The 15,011-nt window shown below is 36.8% G+C and overlaps 1 protein-coding gene across 2 annotated transcripts in view; it reads right to left on the bottom strand.

Annotated features, from left to right (window-relative positions):
• Positions 1–15,011, bottom strand: part of EPHA3 (EPH receptor A3) — a gene marked incomplete at both ends in the record, with an annotated part of 395,618 nt that overhangs the window by 20,552 nt on the left and 360,055 nt on the right. For both annotated transcript variants that reach the window (XM_080696115.1, XM_080696116.1), the window contains 2 exons: positions 11,068–11,261; positions 13,271–13,420. In XM_080696115.1, coding sequence (XP_080552241.1) covers positions 11,068–11,261; positions 13,271–13,420 — 344 coding nt within the window. The remainder of the gene's footprint in view (positions 1–11,067; positions 11,262–13,270; positions 13,421–15,011) is intronic.

Here is a 15,011-nt window from a genome sequence, read left to right as displayed (position 1 = left end):
TATCATACTCATCTGAGAATAAATTAGATTTGACCTTAAGACCGACCTGAACCATAAAATTTGTAGAAAAAAAACCTTAAAAAGTTACATTGCACTGGAGTTGGCAATGCTATTTTTTAATATGGTTCCAAATGCATAAGCAACAAAAGTAAAAGTAAAATGAGTAGGATTACATCAAACTAAAATATTCTTTCACAACAAAAGAAACCTTCAACAAAATGAAAAGGCAATCTAAAGAATGGAGTTTTTTGTTTTTTTTTTTTTTTTCAGTACTGGGGATGGAACTCAGGGGCATTCTACTTCCAAGCTATACCATCAGCCCTATTTTTTACTCTTTTTTTGAAACAAAGTCACACTGAGTTGCAAAGAGCCTCACTAAGTAGCTGAGGTTGTCCACCAAGTATGATCCTCCTGTCTCAACCTCCTAAAAGCTGGGATTAGAAGTGTGTGCCACCATGCCCAGCTAAAAATGGGGAAATATTTTCAAATCACCTATCCAATAATGGGGTAATATACATGACTTATAAGAAATTAATAAAAATCAATAGCAAAACTCAAAACCCACAAAAATATCTGATTAAAAAATGGACAAAGGAGTTAATTTGTCCAAGGACACTATGTAAATGGCCACCAGATATATGAAAAGATACTGAACATTGCCAACCATCAGTGATATGCAAATCAAAACTACAATGAGGGCCGGCATCGGAGCCTGCCGTGAGGCAAGGCTGGTACTGGGGTCTCCGAGGCCAGGTTAAGAGCCTGCCGAGGGGTTAGGCTGGTGCTGGGGCCAGCGAGGCTGGCATCGGAGCCTGCTGTGAGGCAAGGCCGGTGCTGGGGCCTCCGAGGCCGGGATCAGAATCCTGCCAAGGGGTTAGGCTGGTGCCAGGGCCAATGGCCAGCATCGGAGCCTGCCGTGAGGCAAGGCCGCTACTGGGGCTTCCAAGGCTTGGATCGGAGCCTGCCGAGGGGTTAGGCCGGTGTGGGGGCCAGCGAGACCAGAACTGGGGCCTCCCATGAGGCAAGGCTGCTGCTTGAGCCAGCGAGGTCTGGATCAGTCCACTGAGTAGCCAGGCTGCTACTGGGGCCGTCAAGAGTGGGATCGGTACTTGCAATGCAGCATGCACAGAGAAATATCGCAGAAAATATAAATCAGATGCTTCCCCTAATCAGCAATAACTAGGAGGAAAGGGGCAACAGGAAGAGGTTGAGCTATAGAAAGGGCCCTATAATGAAGTAACTAATGTGACCAATCAGAGGGTATGGAATAGTGGAGGACGGAGCCTCTTTAAAACACAGGAGGTACATAAACAAATGTATCAAAGTTAATCACCAAAGAAGCATGGGATCAAGGGAGGGGGAGGGAATGGGATGGGGGCTGGATGAGGGCTAATTGGATGATGTGTGCTTGTATATCCTCTCAAGTCTTGTACTCCAATGTGATTGATATATGACTACAATGCACCAATTTAAAAAATTAATTAATTAATTTTTTAAAAAGATGAAAAAAACTATAATATCACCTCACAAACTGCTAGAATTGCTTTTATCAAAAATGCAGCTGAAACCAGGACATTGTGGCACATGCTTGTAATCCCAGCATTTGTGAGGCTGACACTGGAGGATTGCAGTTCAAGTACAGCTTCAGCTACTGCTTAGTGAGGTTCTTTGGAACTCAGTGAGAACCTGTTTCAAAATAAAGAATAAAAAATAGAGCTGGGGTTGTAGCTAGGAGGTAGAATGCCCCTGAGATCCATCTCCAGTACAAAAAAAAAAAAAAAAAAGAAAAAAGAAAAAATCCAGGTGATACTAAGTGTTGGCGAAGATGTGGATGAATATAAATGAGTACAGCTATTTTGGAAAAAAGCATGGATGTTCCTTAAAAATTTAAACTATCATATGATCCAAAGCCGGGCGTGGTGGCATACACTTGTAATCCCTGCCCTTCGGAGGCAAAGACAGGAGGATAGCACAGGTTCGAAGCCAGCCCCACGCGCGCTGGATTAAGAGACCCTGTTTCTAAATAAAAAAGTATAAACAATAGGTTTGGGAGTGTAACCTGAGGTAGAGGGTTTCCAGGAACCCCAGTACCACCAAAACAAACAAACAAACAAAACACTATCATATGATCCAATTTTGAGTCTATATCCAAAGGAGATACAATCATTATTTTGAAAATATTTCTGGCACTTTCATGTTCATTACACTATTTTCAGAAGTCAAAAGATGAAATAACATAAATACAATCACAGATTACTAGATGAAGAAAATGTAATAGTTAATAGATAATAGATAATAATAATATATTTAAAACTCAACCTTTAAAATAATTAATTGGTTAATATACATGATTTTGAAGAAATCAATAAAACTCAATAGCAAAAATCAAACAAACAAACCCCACAAATAATCTGATTCAAAATAGACAAAGGACTAAGCAGATATTACTCCAAAAAAGACATAACAATCCCAGCCAGTAGGGAGACTAAGAGGAGCTTGCCTGGCAATTTAGCAAGACCCTGTCTCAAGATAAGATAAAAGAGGACTTGGAATATAGCTCCAGGGGTAGAATACTTGCCTGGGTCCAACCCCAGAACTATTAACTGTGTAAAGTCAGGGATATATTAATTAGTTGGATTATAGCCATCATTTTACAGTGCATATGTATAGCAAAATATCATGTTCAATATCTTGCATACATGCAATTTTTGTTTGCCATCACTATTATAACAGAGCTAGGGAAAAATACACAGGAACATGTATATGGGGAAACTCATTTTTCTTTTACCTTATGCTTCAATAATTGACACTGTCAGTTCTTATCTCTATTTAAAATTTTGATATTTTGATTATTATAGATATAGGGAGCATTGAATTTGATTTCTTATTATATTACATTAAAATGTTAATTTAAATATCTGATATAAAATATGATATAAAACATAATTAATTGAACTTTTATGTATTCTCGCATTCACACAAACTTACCCACTTCTTTTTTTTTAATTTTTTATTGAACATAAATGGTATACATTTAAGCTATACTTGATGCCCTCTCCCCCCTCCCGCCCCTGTTTTCCCTTCCCCCCTCCCAGCAATAAAACAATGATTGTCCCAGGTAACCATGCCATATTCATAATTTTACATATTTTCACATGTGGACCCTCATTAATCAAGTTCAGTCTTCCTCCTCCTCTATCTTCCCATTCAAGCTTTGCTGGTATTTCCCCTCCATTATCTGGAGTACCACTGGTATCCTCTGGATTCCCTAGTTTGGGCATATTAGCAGAAACATATGTACCTTCTCCTTCTGTGCTTGGCTGGTCTCGCTTAACATAATGCTCTCCAGGACTTTCCATCTTCTTGCAAAAGGTATGATTTTGTTCTTCTTTATGGCTGAGTAGAATTCCATTGCATGTATTTCCCAGAGTTTTGCAATCCATTCATCTGTTGATGGGGACCTTGATTGGTTCCATCTTTTGGCTATTACAAATTGTGCTGCTATGAACATGGGTATGCATATATTGCTGTAGTTCTCTGAATTCAACCCCTTTCGAAAGATACCCAGGAGTTGGTAGAGCTGGATCGTATGGTGGATCTATTCCTAGCTTTCTTAGGAATCTCCACACAGATCTCCATAGTGGCTGAACTAGTTTGCACTCCCACCAACAGTGTCAAATAGTTCTTCTTTCCCCACATCCTCGCCAGCATTTGTTGTTATTTGATTTCTTTATGCTTTCCACTCTGACTGGGGTTAGATGGAATCACAGTGTAGTTTTGATTTGCATCTCTCTGATGGCCAATGATGTAGAACATCTTTTCATTTATCTATTGGCCCTTTGTATCTCTTCTTTTGTGAAATGTCTATTTAGTTCATTTGCCCATTTCTTGATTGGGTTGCTTGCTTTGCTAGTGTAGAGTCTTTTGAGCTCTTTGTATATTCTGGATATTAGCCCCCTATCAGAGTGGTGGCTGGTAAATATCTTTTCCCATTCTGTAGGCTTCCTCTTTAGGTTGTTGATGGTTTCCTTTGATGAGAAGAAACTTTTATGTTTGATGCTATCCCACTTATTAATTCTTGCTTTAATTTCCTGAGCTTTGAAGGTTTTGTTGAGAAAGTTACTGCCTGTGCCAATATTTTGTAGTGTTGAACCTATGCTCTCCTCTACTAACTTCACAGTCTCAGGTCTAATTTCTAAGTCTTTGATCCATCTTGAGATGATTCCTGTGCATGGTGAGATATAGGGGTTTAGATTCATCTTTTTACAAATGTATAGCCAATTCTCCCAGCACCATTTGTTGAAAAGGCTGTCTTTTCTCCAGCATAAGAGTTTGGCCCCTTTGTCAAAGATTAATTGACTAAAGATGTATGGGTTTGTTTCTGTATCTTCTATGCTAATCCACTGGTCAGTATATCTGTTATTGTGCCAGTACCATGGTGTTTTTATTACTATTGCTCTATAGTATAATTTGAAGTCTGGGATTGTGATGCCTCCTGCATGTTTCTTATTGCTGAGAATTGCTTTGGCTATTCTGGGTCTTTTCTTTCTCCATATAAAGTTCATGATTGACTTTTCTAGGTCTCTGAAGAATGTCACTGGTATTTTAATGGGAATTGCATTGAATCTATAAATCAGTTTTGGTAGAATGGCCATTTTGATGATATTCTGCCTATCCATGAACATGGGAGATCTTTCCATCTTCCAAGGTCTTCTTCAATTTCTTTTTTTAATGTTTTATAGTTTTTGTTGTAGAGGTCTTTTACATCTTGGGTTAGGTTTATTCCTAGATATTTTAATAGTTTTGAGGTTATAGTGAATGGAATTGTTTTCTTTGTTTCTTTCATTGTGGATTCATTGTTGGCGTAAAGACAAGCCATTGATTTCTTTAGGTTGATTTTGTATCCTGTGACTTTGCTGAATTTGTCAATCAGCTCCAGAAGTCTGTTGGTTGAGTTCTTTGGGTTTTCCAGATAAAGGATCATGTCATCTGCGAATAAGGATAATTTTAATTCCTCTCTTCCTATGTGAATTCCTTTGATTTCCTTCTCTTGTCTGATAAGAGTCTCAAGGACTATATTGAAAAGGAGTGGTGATAGTGGGCATCCTTGTCTTGTTCCTGACTTTAGAGGAAATTCTTGCAGTTTTTCCCCATTCAATATAGTGTTGGCTTTGGGATTACAGTGTATTGCCTTAATGATGTTGAAGTACATTCCTTCTATGCCAATTTTCTGCAGTGTTTTTAACATAAATGGGTGTTGGATTTGGTCGAATGCTTTTGCAGCATCTATTGCTATGATGATGTAGTTTTTGTTCTTGGTTCTATTTATGTGGTGGATAACATGTATTGATTTGCATATGTTGAACCAGAGTTGTATTTCTGGGATGAACCCAAATTGGTCATGATGCTCTTGATGTAGTTTTGAATGTGTATAGCTAGTATTTTGTTTAGAATTTTTGCATCTATGTTCATTATGGATATTGGTCTGTAATTTTCCTTTCTTGAAGTATCTTTATTTGGTTTGGGGATTAATGTGATACTGGCCTCATAGAAGGAATTTAGGAGAGTTCCATCTCTTTCAATTTCCCGGAACAAGTTATGAAGTATTGGTATTAGTTGTTCACTGAAGGTTTTGTAGAATTCAGCTGTAAACCCATGTGGGACTGGGCTTTTCTTTGGTGGAAGAATTTTTATTGCTGTTTCTATTTCTTTGGTTGCTATTGGTTGGTTTATGCTTGCTATGTCCTCTTGGCTGAGTGTAGGTAGATTAACTGTGCTTAGAAATCTATCAATTTCTTCCATGTTTTCAAGTCTATTGGAGTATAAATTTTTAAAGTAGTTTCTGATAACCTTTTGAATTTCTTCACTATCTGTGGTGATATCTCCTTTTTCATTTCTAATTTTGATAATTTGAGTTGATTCTCTTTTTCTTTTGGTTAGTTTGGCCAGGGGTTTATCAATGCTATTGATCTCAAAAAACCAACATTTTATTTTATTGATTCTTTGAATTGTTTTTTTTCTCTATTTCATTTATTTCTGCTCTAATTTTAATAATTTCTTGCCTTCTGCTGGCTTTGGGAGTAGACTGTTGCAGACTTTCTAGGTCCTTGAGTTGTGTCATTAGGTTCTTTACTTGGTGGTTCTTTGTCCTTCTTATGTGGGCACTCAATGCAATAAACTTTCCTCTTAATACTGCCTTCATAGTGTCCCCTAGATTTTGGTAGGTTGTGTCTCTGTTTTCATTTGTTTCCATAATTTTGTTTTATTTCTTCCCTAATTTCTGCTCTTACCCATTCATCATTCAATAGTGTATCATTCAATCTCCATGTATTTGAATAATTACTTTTGAGTTTCCTATTGTTGATTTCTACTTTTAGTCCATTATGATCTGAAAAGATGCAACGGATTATATTACATCTTTTGAATTTGCTGGCACTTTCTTTGTGCCCCAGTATGTGGTCTATTTTGTAGAAGCTTCCATGGGCTGCTGAGAAAAATGTATATTCTGTAGTTCCTGGCTGAAATATTCTGTAAATGTCTATTAGGTCCATTTGGTTTATGGTTTTCTTTAGTTCTAAAGAGTCTTTGCTCATCTTTTGCCTTGAAGATCGATCTAGTGGTGTGAGAGGTGTATTAAAGTCTCCCAGAATTATTGTATTTGGGTCTATTTGGGATCTGATGTCCAGAAGGGTTTGTTTTTACAAATGTGGTTGCACCCACGTTTGGGGCATAAATATTTACTATCATTATATCTTCTTGGTGTATTGTTCCTTTTAGTAAAAGGAGGTGCCCTGATTTGTCTCTTCTGATGTGTTTTAGTTTAAAGTCTGTTTTGTTGGATATCAGGGTTGCTACCCCTGCTCTTTTTTGGTCCCCAATAGCATGATATATCTTTTTTCATCCTTTCACTTTCAGCCTGTGAATGTCTTTGGCTGTAAGGTGAGTTTCTTGCAGACAACATATATTTGGATTATGTTTCTTGATCCACATTTCCAGTCTATGTCTTTTGATTGGTGAGTTAAGTCCTTTGACGTTAAGAGATATTATTAAAATATGATTTTTGTTTTCTGCCATTTTATGTTCTGTCTACTATTGGATGGATTGGTCTTTCTTCTTTACTTAAAAGGCCCCTTTATTGACTTCCTCTCTTATCTGGTTCTGGGGTGTGCTTCTTTTTTGTACTTTATGGTTTATTTCTTTAAGAATTTTCTGTAGTGTAAGCTTTGCATTCATGATTTTTTTAAGATTCTGTTTATTCTGAAACACTTTTGTTTCCCCATTGGTTTTGAATAGGAGTTTTGCTGGATAAATAAGCTTTGGTTGGAAATTATTTTCTTCCAGGGTCTGAATCACGTCGTACCAGTTTCTCCTAGCATTCATGACCTGGGTTGTATAGTCTAGGGTGATTCTTATTGTTTTGCCTCTATATGTCACCTGTCCTTTTGTTCTCACTTTTAAGATTCCTTCCTTGGCCTCTATGTTGGTCATTTTGGTTATTATGTGGCATGGCGTGGTCCTTCTTTGGTCCTGTCTCAATAGAGTTCTGTATGTCCCCTGGACATGAAGATCTAAGTCTCTTTCCATGTTTGGTTAATTCTCTGAGATTATTTCTTTGAAGAGATCACGGATGCCCTTGGTCTGTACCTCTATCCCTTCTTCAAAGCCTATTATCTGTAAGTTAGGATGCTTCATATTATCCCATATTTCCTGGATGTTTAGGTTTTGTTGCTGTAAAGATTTCTGTATATCGCTGACCGTGTTTTCGATTTTGGATTTACTGTCTTCTAACAGTGATATTCTGTTTTCCCTTTCATCTAATCTTCCAGAATTTCTTTCTATTGCTGTCTTCATTTCACTTACTGACTCTTTCATTTCATTTCAGACCTCTTTCTTATTCTTTCTTAGTTTTTCTATCTCATCTTTCATTTACGCTAGACTTGTTTTAAATACTTTCATCATACTGTAGATCAAGATTCAGAACTCCCCTTCTTGCATTTCTAGAAGGCCAGTATTCGTGATTTCTGTCGTTTCTCCACTATTCCTGGTTCTCATATTTTCACCGTTCTCAGGCCTGTTCTTCTGTTGTCTTCCCATTGAAGTGGTATGGATTAGGTGATGGTGGAGTAACTGGTAGCCCATTCAGAAGCTCTGACGGGCTGGTAGTTCTTCCGTATCTGGTTCTCCGGAGGCTGTAGGTCCAGCACAGAGGTGACTCCTAGGTCTCCTAGGTACTTCCTGGGTCTCCGAAGGAGCTTTTGGATTTTGTTGCCACGTTGGTGTAAGTCAGGTCCCATGGCTATGGTTTGGGCTGGAGCTCTGCTGGTGCTGGGTGGGGGCTGTGCTGAAGCCTTGTGCTGCAGCCTCTGAGAGGCTGCTGACTGGTGCTGGGCCCTGGCTGGGTTGGGGCCGGAAATGGTAGCAGCCCAGGGGGCTCTGGAAGGAGTGGGGCCCCGGGGTGTCTTACTGGCGGCTGTAGGTCTGGCGCAGTGCTGTGCTTCCTGGGTCTCCGAAGGAGTTTTCAGATTTTGTTGCCACGTTGGTGTAAGTCAGGTCCCAGGGCTGCGGTTTGGGCTGGAGCTCTGCTGGTGCTGGGCGGGGGTTGTGCTAGAGCCTGGTGCTGTAGCCTCTGAGAAGCTGCTGGCTGGTGCTGGGCCCTGGCTGGGCTGGGGCTGGGCTTGGGCTGGGCTTGGGCTTGGCTGGGGCCGGAGATGGTAGCAGCCCAGGAGCTCTGGAAGGAGCGAAGCCCGAGCCTCGGGGCCCCAGGGCGGCTTACCAACGGCTGTAGGTCCAGCACAGAGGTGACTCCTGGGTCTCTGTGGTTCCTGGGTCTCCGGACGAGCTTGCAGCCCAGCTTTGGATGCAGCTGATCCAAAACGCGAGCTTTTTTTTTTTTTCTTCCCCTCCCGCAGATCAAGATTCCTGGTTTTCTTTGAGCGAGGTTCCTGGGTCAGTTTTGGTTTCTGAGCTATATTTATTTTGTTGGTTGAGACACTGCTTTCTCGTTAGTTGAACTTTATTTATTTCAACTACTGAGAAGTGCTGTGTTCCTCAGTCGCCATTTTGAATCTCTATCAACTTACCCACTTCTTAATCTTTAAACAATTTAAGGTGAAAAGCAAGAAATTTCCCATACTTGAATCACAGCTTTAATTACTACATTTTGTAGTCATTGAAACAACCGGGTAGAATAATATTAATGGAAGCTAGAAATAGTAATTGAGAGCAGAAGAGAAGGAACTGGTTATAGAAAGATTAGCAGATGTATACAATAGCCTGGGAGTCACTGCGGAGAGAAGACGCCATTGTATCTATCATGATATTATTGGGCTCATTAGTCTCCAAATGACTGAATGTGCAGCCACAGCTAGAAATCCCAAATAGATCTAAACTGTTTCTCCCTCTGGTTGTCATGAGGAACGATTTTTAAGATATGAAATATGTACTAGTGCACATAATAAATCAAAGCAAAAAATTTAAAGTCTGAAGTGTTTGTCATAGCACCAGCACTGTTTTTCTTCACCTTCACAGTAAGAATCTACATTATTAAACATTACAGATAGTTTGCTTTGAGATCCTCTAAGATACATCAAATTCATGAATACTTTCGCCTGATATGGATCCTGACATAGTTCAACTCTTCTTACCCATTTCTTTTTTTTCTCCCTTTTATTTTTTCTTGTCTCTTTCTGTCTTCTTTACTTTTTCCTTTTTGTGGAAATAGGGATTGAATCCAGGGGCATTCTATCTCCAAATTACACCCCAGCCTTTTTTAAAATTTTTTATTTGTTTTGTTTTGAAACAAGGTCTCAATTATATTGTGGAGAATCTCACCAATTGCCAAGGTTCTTCTTAACCCTGTAATCCTCCTGTATCAGGCTCCCAACCTCCCAAGTACTGAGATTATAGGACGGTGCTACCATGCCCAGCTCAAATTTTTTATTTTAATTTATAAATATTCTGTAATTTACATTATTCAAAACCATTTATAAAGTTGGGTGTGGTTGTGTATATTTGTAATCCCAGTACTTGGGAGGCCGAGACAGGAGGATTATAGGTTCATCACCAGCCTTAGCTCCTTAATGAGGCCCTTTGCAACTTAGTGAGAACCTTTTTCAAAATAAAGAATAAAAAATATGGCTAGATGTGTAGCTCGAAGATAGGATACCCCTGAGTTCAATTAAAAAAAAAGACATTTAAGAAAACCTAGTCAATTCTTAACTGGAAGGAACACATAGTTTAATAGACATTATGCATTCTGGATTGCATTATACTTATGCTGTATTGACATTGTGTTTCTTTCCTAGAATATGAACCTTATTTTACTCTTAGTTTTATTCTTAAAATTGTCTAGCACCATAATTTGTACCCAATCTTTATTAAATAAATAGAGGGAGAGCAAGGCATAGTGGTACACAGTTGTAATCCCAATACTTGGGAGGCTGAGACAGAAGGATCGCACAGGTTTGAAGCCAGTCTCAGCAACTTAGTGAGACTCTGTTTCCAAATAAAATACAAAATTGGTCTGGAAATATTGCCTGAAGGTAGAAATCCCCTGGGTTCTATCCTCAGTAACACAAAAATAAATAAATAAATAAATAAATAAATAAATAAATAAATAAATGGATATTGCATTCTACTAATCAGTGTAATGTTTATTGTGAATGTGTTGTTAATATTCTTTTTTAAAGTTTTATTTTAAGTAAAATATGAGTTTGAACTTTATTTCATTCCTTCCTACCTTCTTTCCTTCCTTCCCTTCTTCTTTTCTTCCTATCCTCCTTCAATAGAAAGTTAGAAGAAGCTATATATCCAGGTTTTCAATTTCTCAAAGACTTAACCCGGAATGTAGACAAATGTCTTGTCAAAGAGAAAGTTTAAAATATCTCAGAATTTCATGTTTTTATTAAGTAGCATGAGAATTCTTTCTAAAGAAAAAGAAAGCCTCTTTCTCCCATCTTGAGTAAGACAACTTTCAAAGAATGTGGCAAGGGAAGGGGGTCATCACCCTGGAGACAGCATACACATGCATTTCAGAGTGAGTGCAGGATGCAAAATCTAATGTGTCACCTTGCTGCTGCGCTCGTGATGATCTTCAGACTGCCGGGATTCCGGATGAGCTTGTCCAGGATGCTGACAATCTGCTCAAACTTGGGTCTGTTGTTTCTGTCTTTCTGCCAGCAGTCCAGCATCAGCTGATACAAGGCAGCTGGGCAGTCCATGGGGGGTGGCAGGCGATAGCCCTCATCCACAGCTTTAATTACCTGTGTGAGAAGCAAAGTTTCCAGGGATATCATAGGTTGGACTTATTTTATTCTCCATTCACAATGACATGAATATTTTAAAGTTCAATTCAAAAGTTATCATTTTTAAAGTTATCATTTTAAATCACGTAAAAGGACAATTGCTGATAATGCAAGTAATAAACTATTTACGCTTGAAAATACTATACAAAGGAAGATGAATTCAGAGAAAGTAAATGTAGAAGTATATATAAAGCTTCTTTTCCAACTAAAGTAGAGGAAAATGTTCAATGCACAAGAGGTTAGGTTTTTAAGGAAGTTAATATTTGTTTATATAGATCACTATGTGAATCTTATATGAATGTATGCAAAGAAAATTAATATGCAGATTTTTAGCTATACAACAGTTCAAATGGTTCCCTCAAAATCATAGGAACTTCCTTTGGTAATAATCCTATGTGCTCCACAAAAAATAGCTACTTAGCTATTGATATTATTATTATTATTATTATTATTATTATTATTGGTACTTGGGTTCCTGGAAACCCTTCTACCCTCCCAGACCTGTTTTATATTTTTATTTGGAAACAGGGTCTCTTAAGCCAGAGAGGCTGTCTTCGAACCAGCATGATCGTGATCCTCCTGCCTTCGCCTTCCAAGCACGGGGATTACAAGCGTGTGCCCCCACACCCGGTGACTTATTAGTATTTTTAAAATGTGTAAAGCAATGATTTTTAAACTTAAAAGCAAAGAATTTTAAGCTTTAAGTACATGAGAGACAACTGGAGGATGTATTAGTATGCTATTTCTCAGCCCTTGAGTTGCTGAAACTATCCATCTGGAGTAAGGCCTGAGAATTTGTATTACTAAAGCTGCTGGTCCAAAGATCATGCTTTGAGATCTTCTGATATAGAGAAATTTTGGGGGAAAAGAGATGTTGATAATTGTATCTGCTTCTCTAATAATAATGATAACAACAATAATAATGTTATTAATATTATTAATATTATTATTAATGTTATTAATTTATTATTATTATTATTATTATTATTATTATTATTATTATTATTATTTTGGTGGTACTGGGGATGGAACCTTTCCAGGCTACACTCCCAGACCTATTTTATATTTTATTTGGAAACAGGGTCTCTTAAGCCAGCAAGGCTGGCTTCGAACCTGCGCCATCCTCCTGTCTCACCTCTCAAGCATGGGGATTACAAGTGTGCACCACCACGCCTGGCCTACAATATCATTATTAAAATACAGTTTACTGAAGAAAATATAGAGAGATATGTTTATCAAAATGTATAAGAAGCTATTTTATAACTGATAAGTAGGAAATTATAGCAGAATCTCAGCTTGCCTTATTCTTTATCTTTGGGATCAGGCTCAAAATGTCTGGTGAAAAGGTATTGATTCTGGAGACCAATAATACCATTTGACTTAACATGAGCAAAACAACTTAATCTATCAAAACCCAAATTCCTTTTGAAAAATCCTATCATAGAAATAATACAAAGTTCATTATTATCTTTTTCCTACAGAGACTTTGATTTGTAAAACTAAATGTGTGTGCAAGTTTAAAAGCATTATTAGAAACCACAGGGTGGAGATTAGTCGGTTCTGTCTGACTTTGTGAAACATGAAGTAAAGAAAATATTGGGATAGCTGCATTAATATAATCAAGGATGGATGGCAGACATGGGTTGTTACACAGAAATGATTTTGTAGCAAAATATTTCAAATATTTAGTGTTGTATATTGGTTTTCTTATTGGTAACTTATTACATTTTTATGACAACTGTTTCATTTTGTCTCATTCCTAAATTCTGGTTTGAGAGAAACAAGTAAATCTGTAGGAGCAATTAAATTCATTTCCTCCCAAGACTTGTAAGCAGTTTCATTTCTTCTAAGTAGTCTGTTTCTTTGTCACAAACCAGGAGCCACCTGGTTCCATTATGCTCAGCTTTCTTGCACAGCTTGATCTTTTATTCCCAATTTATAACTCATAACTACAAACACATACTTACATCCTGATTGGACATCTCCCAGTATGGTCTTTCTCCATAAGACATCACCTCCCAGAGAACAATGCCATAACTCCATACGTCGCTGGCCGACGTGAACTTGCGGTAAGCTATTGCTTCTGGTGATGTCCACCGGATGGGGATCTTCCCTCCCTGTGAATATAAAGCCATGTGCGCATAAATGAGTGACAGATAGAACTTATAATATTCATGATACAATCTGACAAGACTGGCAAGGTATTCCTGTTATGAAATGAAACATAAGCTTCTGCTAAAATATCTTGATATTTTTCTAATTAATACCAACAGGAACATGTCTTTAAAAAAAGGAAAAAGAAAGAAAGAAAGAAAGAAAGAAAGAAAGAAAGAAAGAAAGAAAGAAAGAAAGAAGAAAGAAAGAAAGAAAGAAAGAAAGAAAGAAAGAAAGAAAGAAAGAAAACTTCTAAGCAATTTGGAAGAATTTTGAGACTGAAAAAAATAGAAAATTGCTTAAATATTGACATTTTATAACAATGATGGCACATTAATCAACTACAACAAAAATAACACTAGTTTCATCTTTGAATTAAGGGATATCACAAATCAATCTTTAGTAATTTAATAGATTTATAACTGATCAAGCAAACTCAGTTATGTAAAAGAATAAGTTAATATAAACTACTTGGCACAAAAATAAATATATATATATATTTATATATATGTTTATGTAATCAATATATATATATATTGATTACATAAACTCAAAAAATTTATACTTAAAAATCTTTTCAAATTATGAATTATCCCTTTTGAATGCTAAAAGCACAAATAAATGAAAAATGTTTGAGAAGATGGATATACTGGTAACACTAATTTGCTTTTCTTTATACATTTATACATGTATTGGAATGTGACACTGCACCTAGTATGTAAAATTATTATATAACAAATTAAAAATAAGAAATATTATTACTAGACATAATAACCATATTTTATAACTTATATTTTAGAGGAGAATAATCTTGCCTGTATGTGTTATGGAAGATATAATGTATAAATTCTAAGGAATTTGCACTTAGCCCACTAAATACCTTTAATAAAGATATACTAATTATTAATCATGTGGGAGGTACTATGCTGGTCACTCTGAAAGAGATAACTATAAATAAGGTACTGACTTGCCTGTTTGTAAAATATCAGGCAAATAAAAATAATAATTATTTACTATAAATAAATAGAGGAAAATACCTAATACATTCATTTTCAAACTTTAGAGTACATGAGTCATCCAGAAATAATTTCTGTTAACATGGAAATTCTAATTCAGAATTTCCAGTATGTAAGACATGTGCATTATAAGCAAATTTCAGATGATGTTCATTCTTGGGTTTCGTGGGCACCACTGAGCAGTGAAAAAAGTACTGCTAGCTATTGGAGATACTTAGACCAAGTTTGGGGAATCAAAAATTTCAGGTATTACTCTCTGATTTTAACAACAGATTTATACATTTGGCACTTACCAAAATCTAATCAGAATTCTCAAATGGAACTATTTGAAATACTTTTTCTTCTTTACAAAACTAAGAGAATTTAAGAAAAGTTAAAACTATATTCATAGGATAAAAGAAATGTCATACTTTTAAATCTCACTTACAGACACTGACATGATTTTACTGTTCCTGGCTCTTTCCTATAACCAGAATCAAGCTACTAAAATGCAAAAATGGAACTTATAAAAAAGAAAAAAAATCCATTTTGAAAAATT

This window comes from Muscardinus avellanarius (assembly GCF_963383645.1).
Source record: "Muscardinus avellanarius genome assembly, chromosome: 5".
NCBI classification, from domain to species: Eukaryota; Metazoa; Chordata; class Mammalia; order Rodentia; family Gliridae; genus Muscardinus; species Muscardinus avellanarius.
The sequence above is the reverse complement of the archived record's forward strand: the minus strand, read 5'-3'. Positions and strand labels throughout refer to the sequence as shown.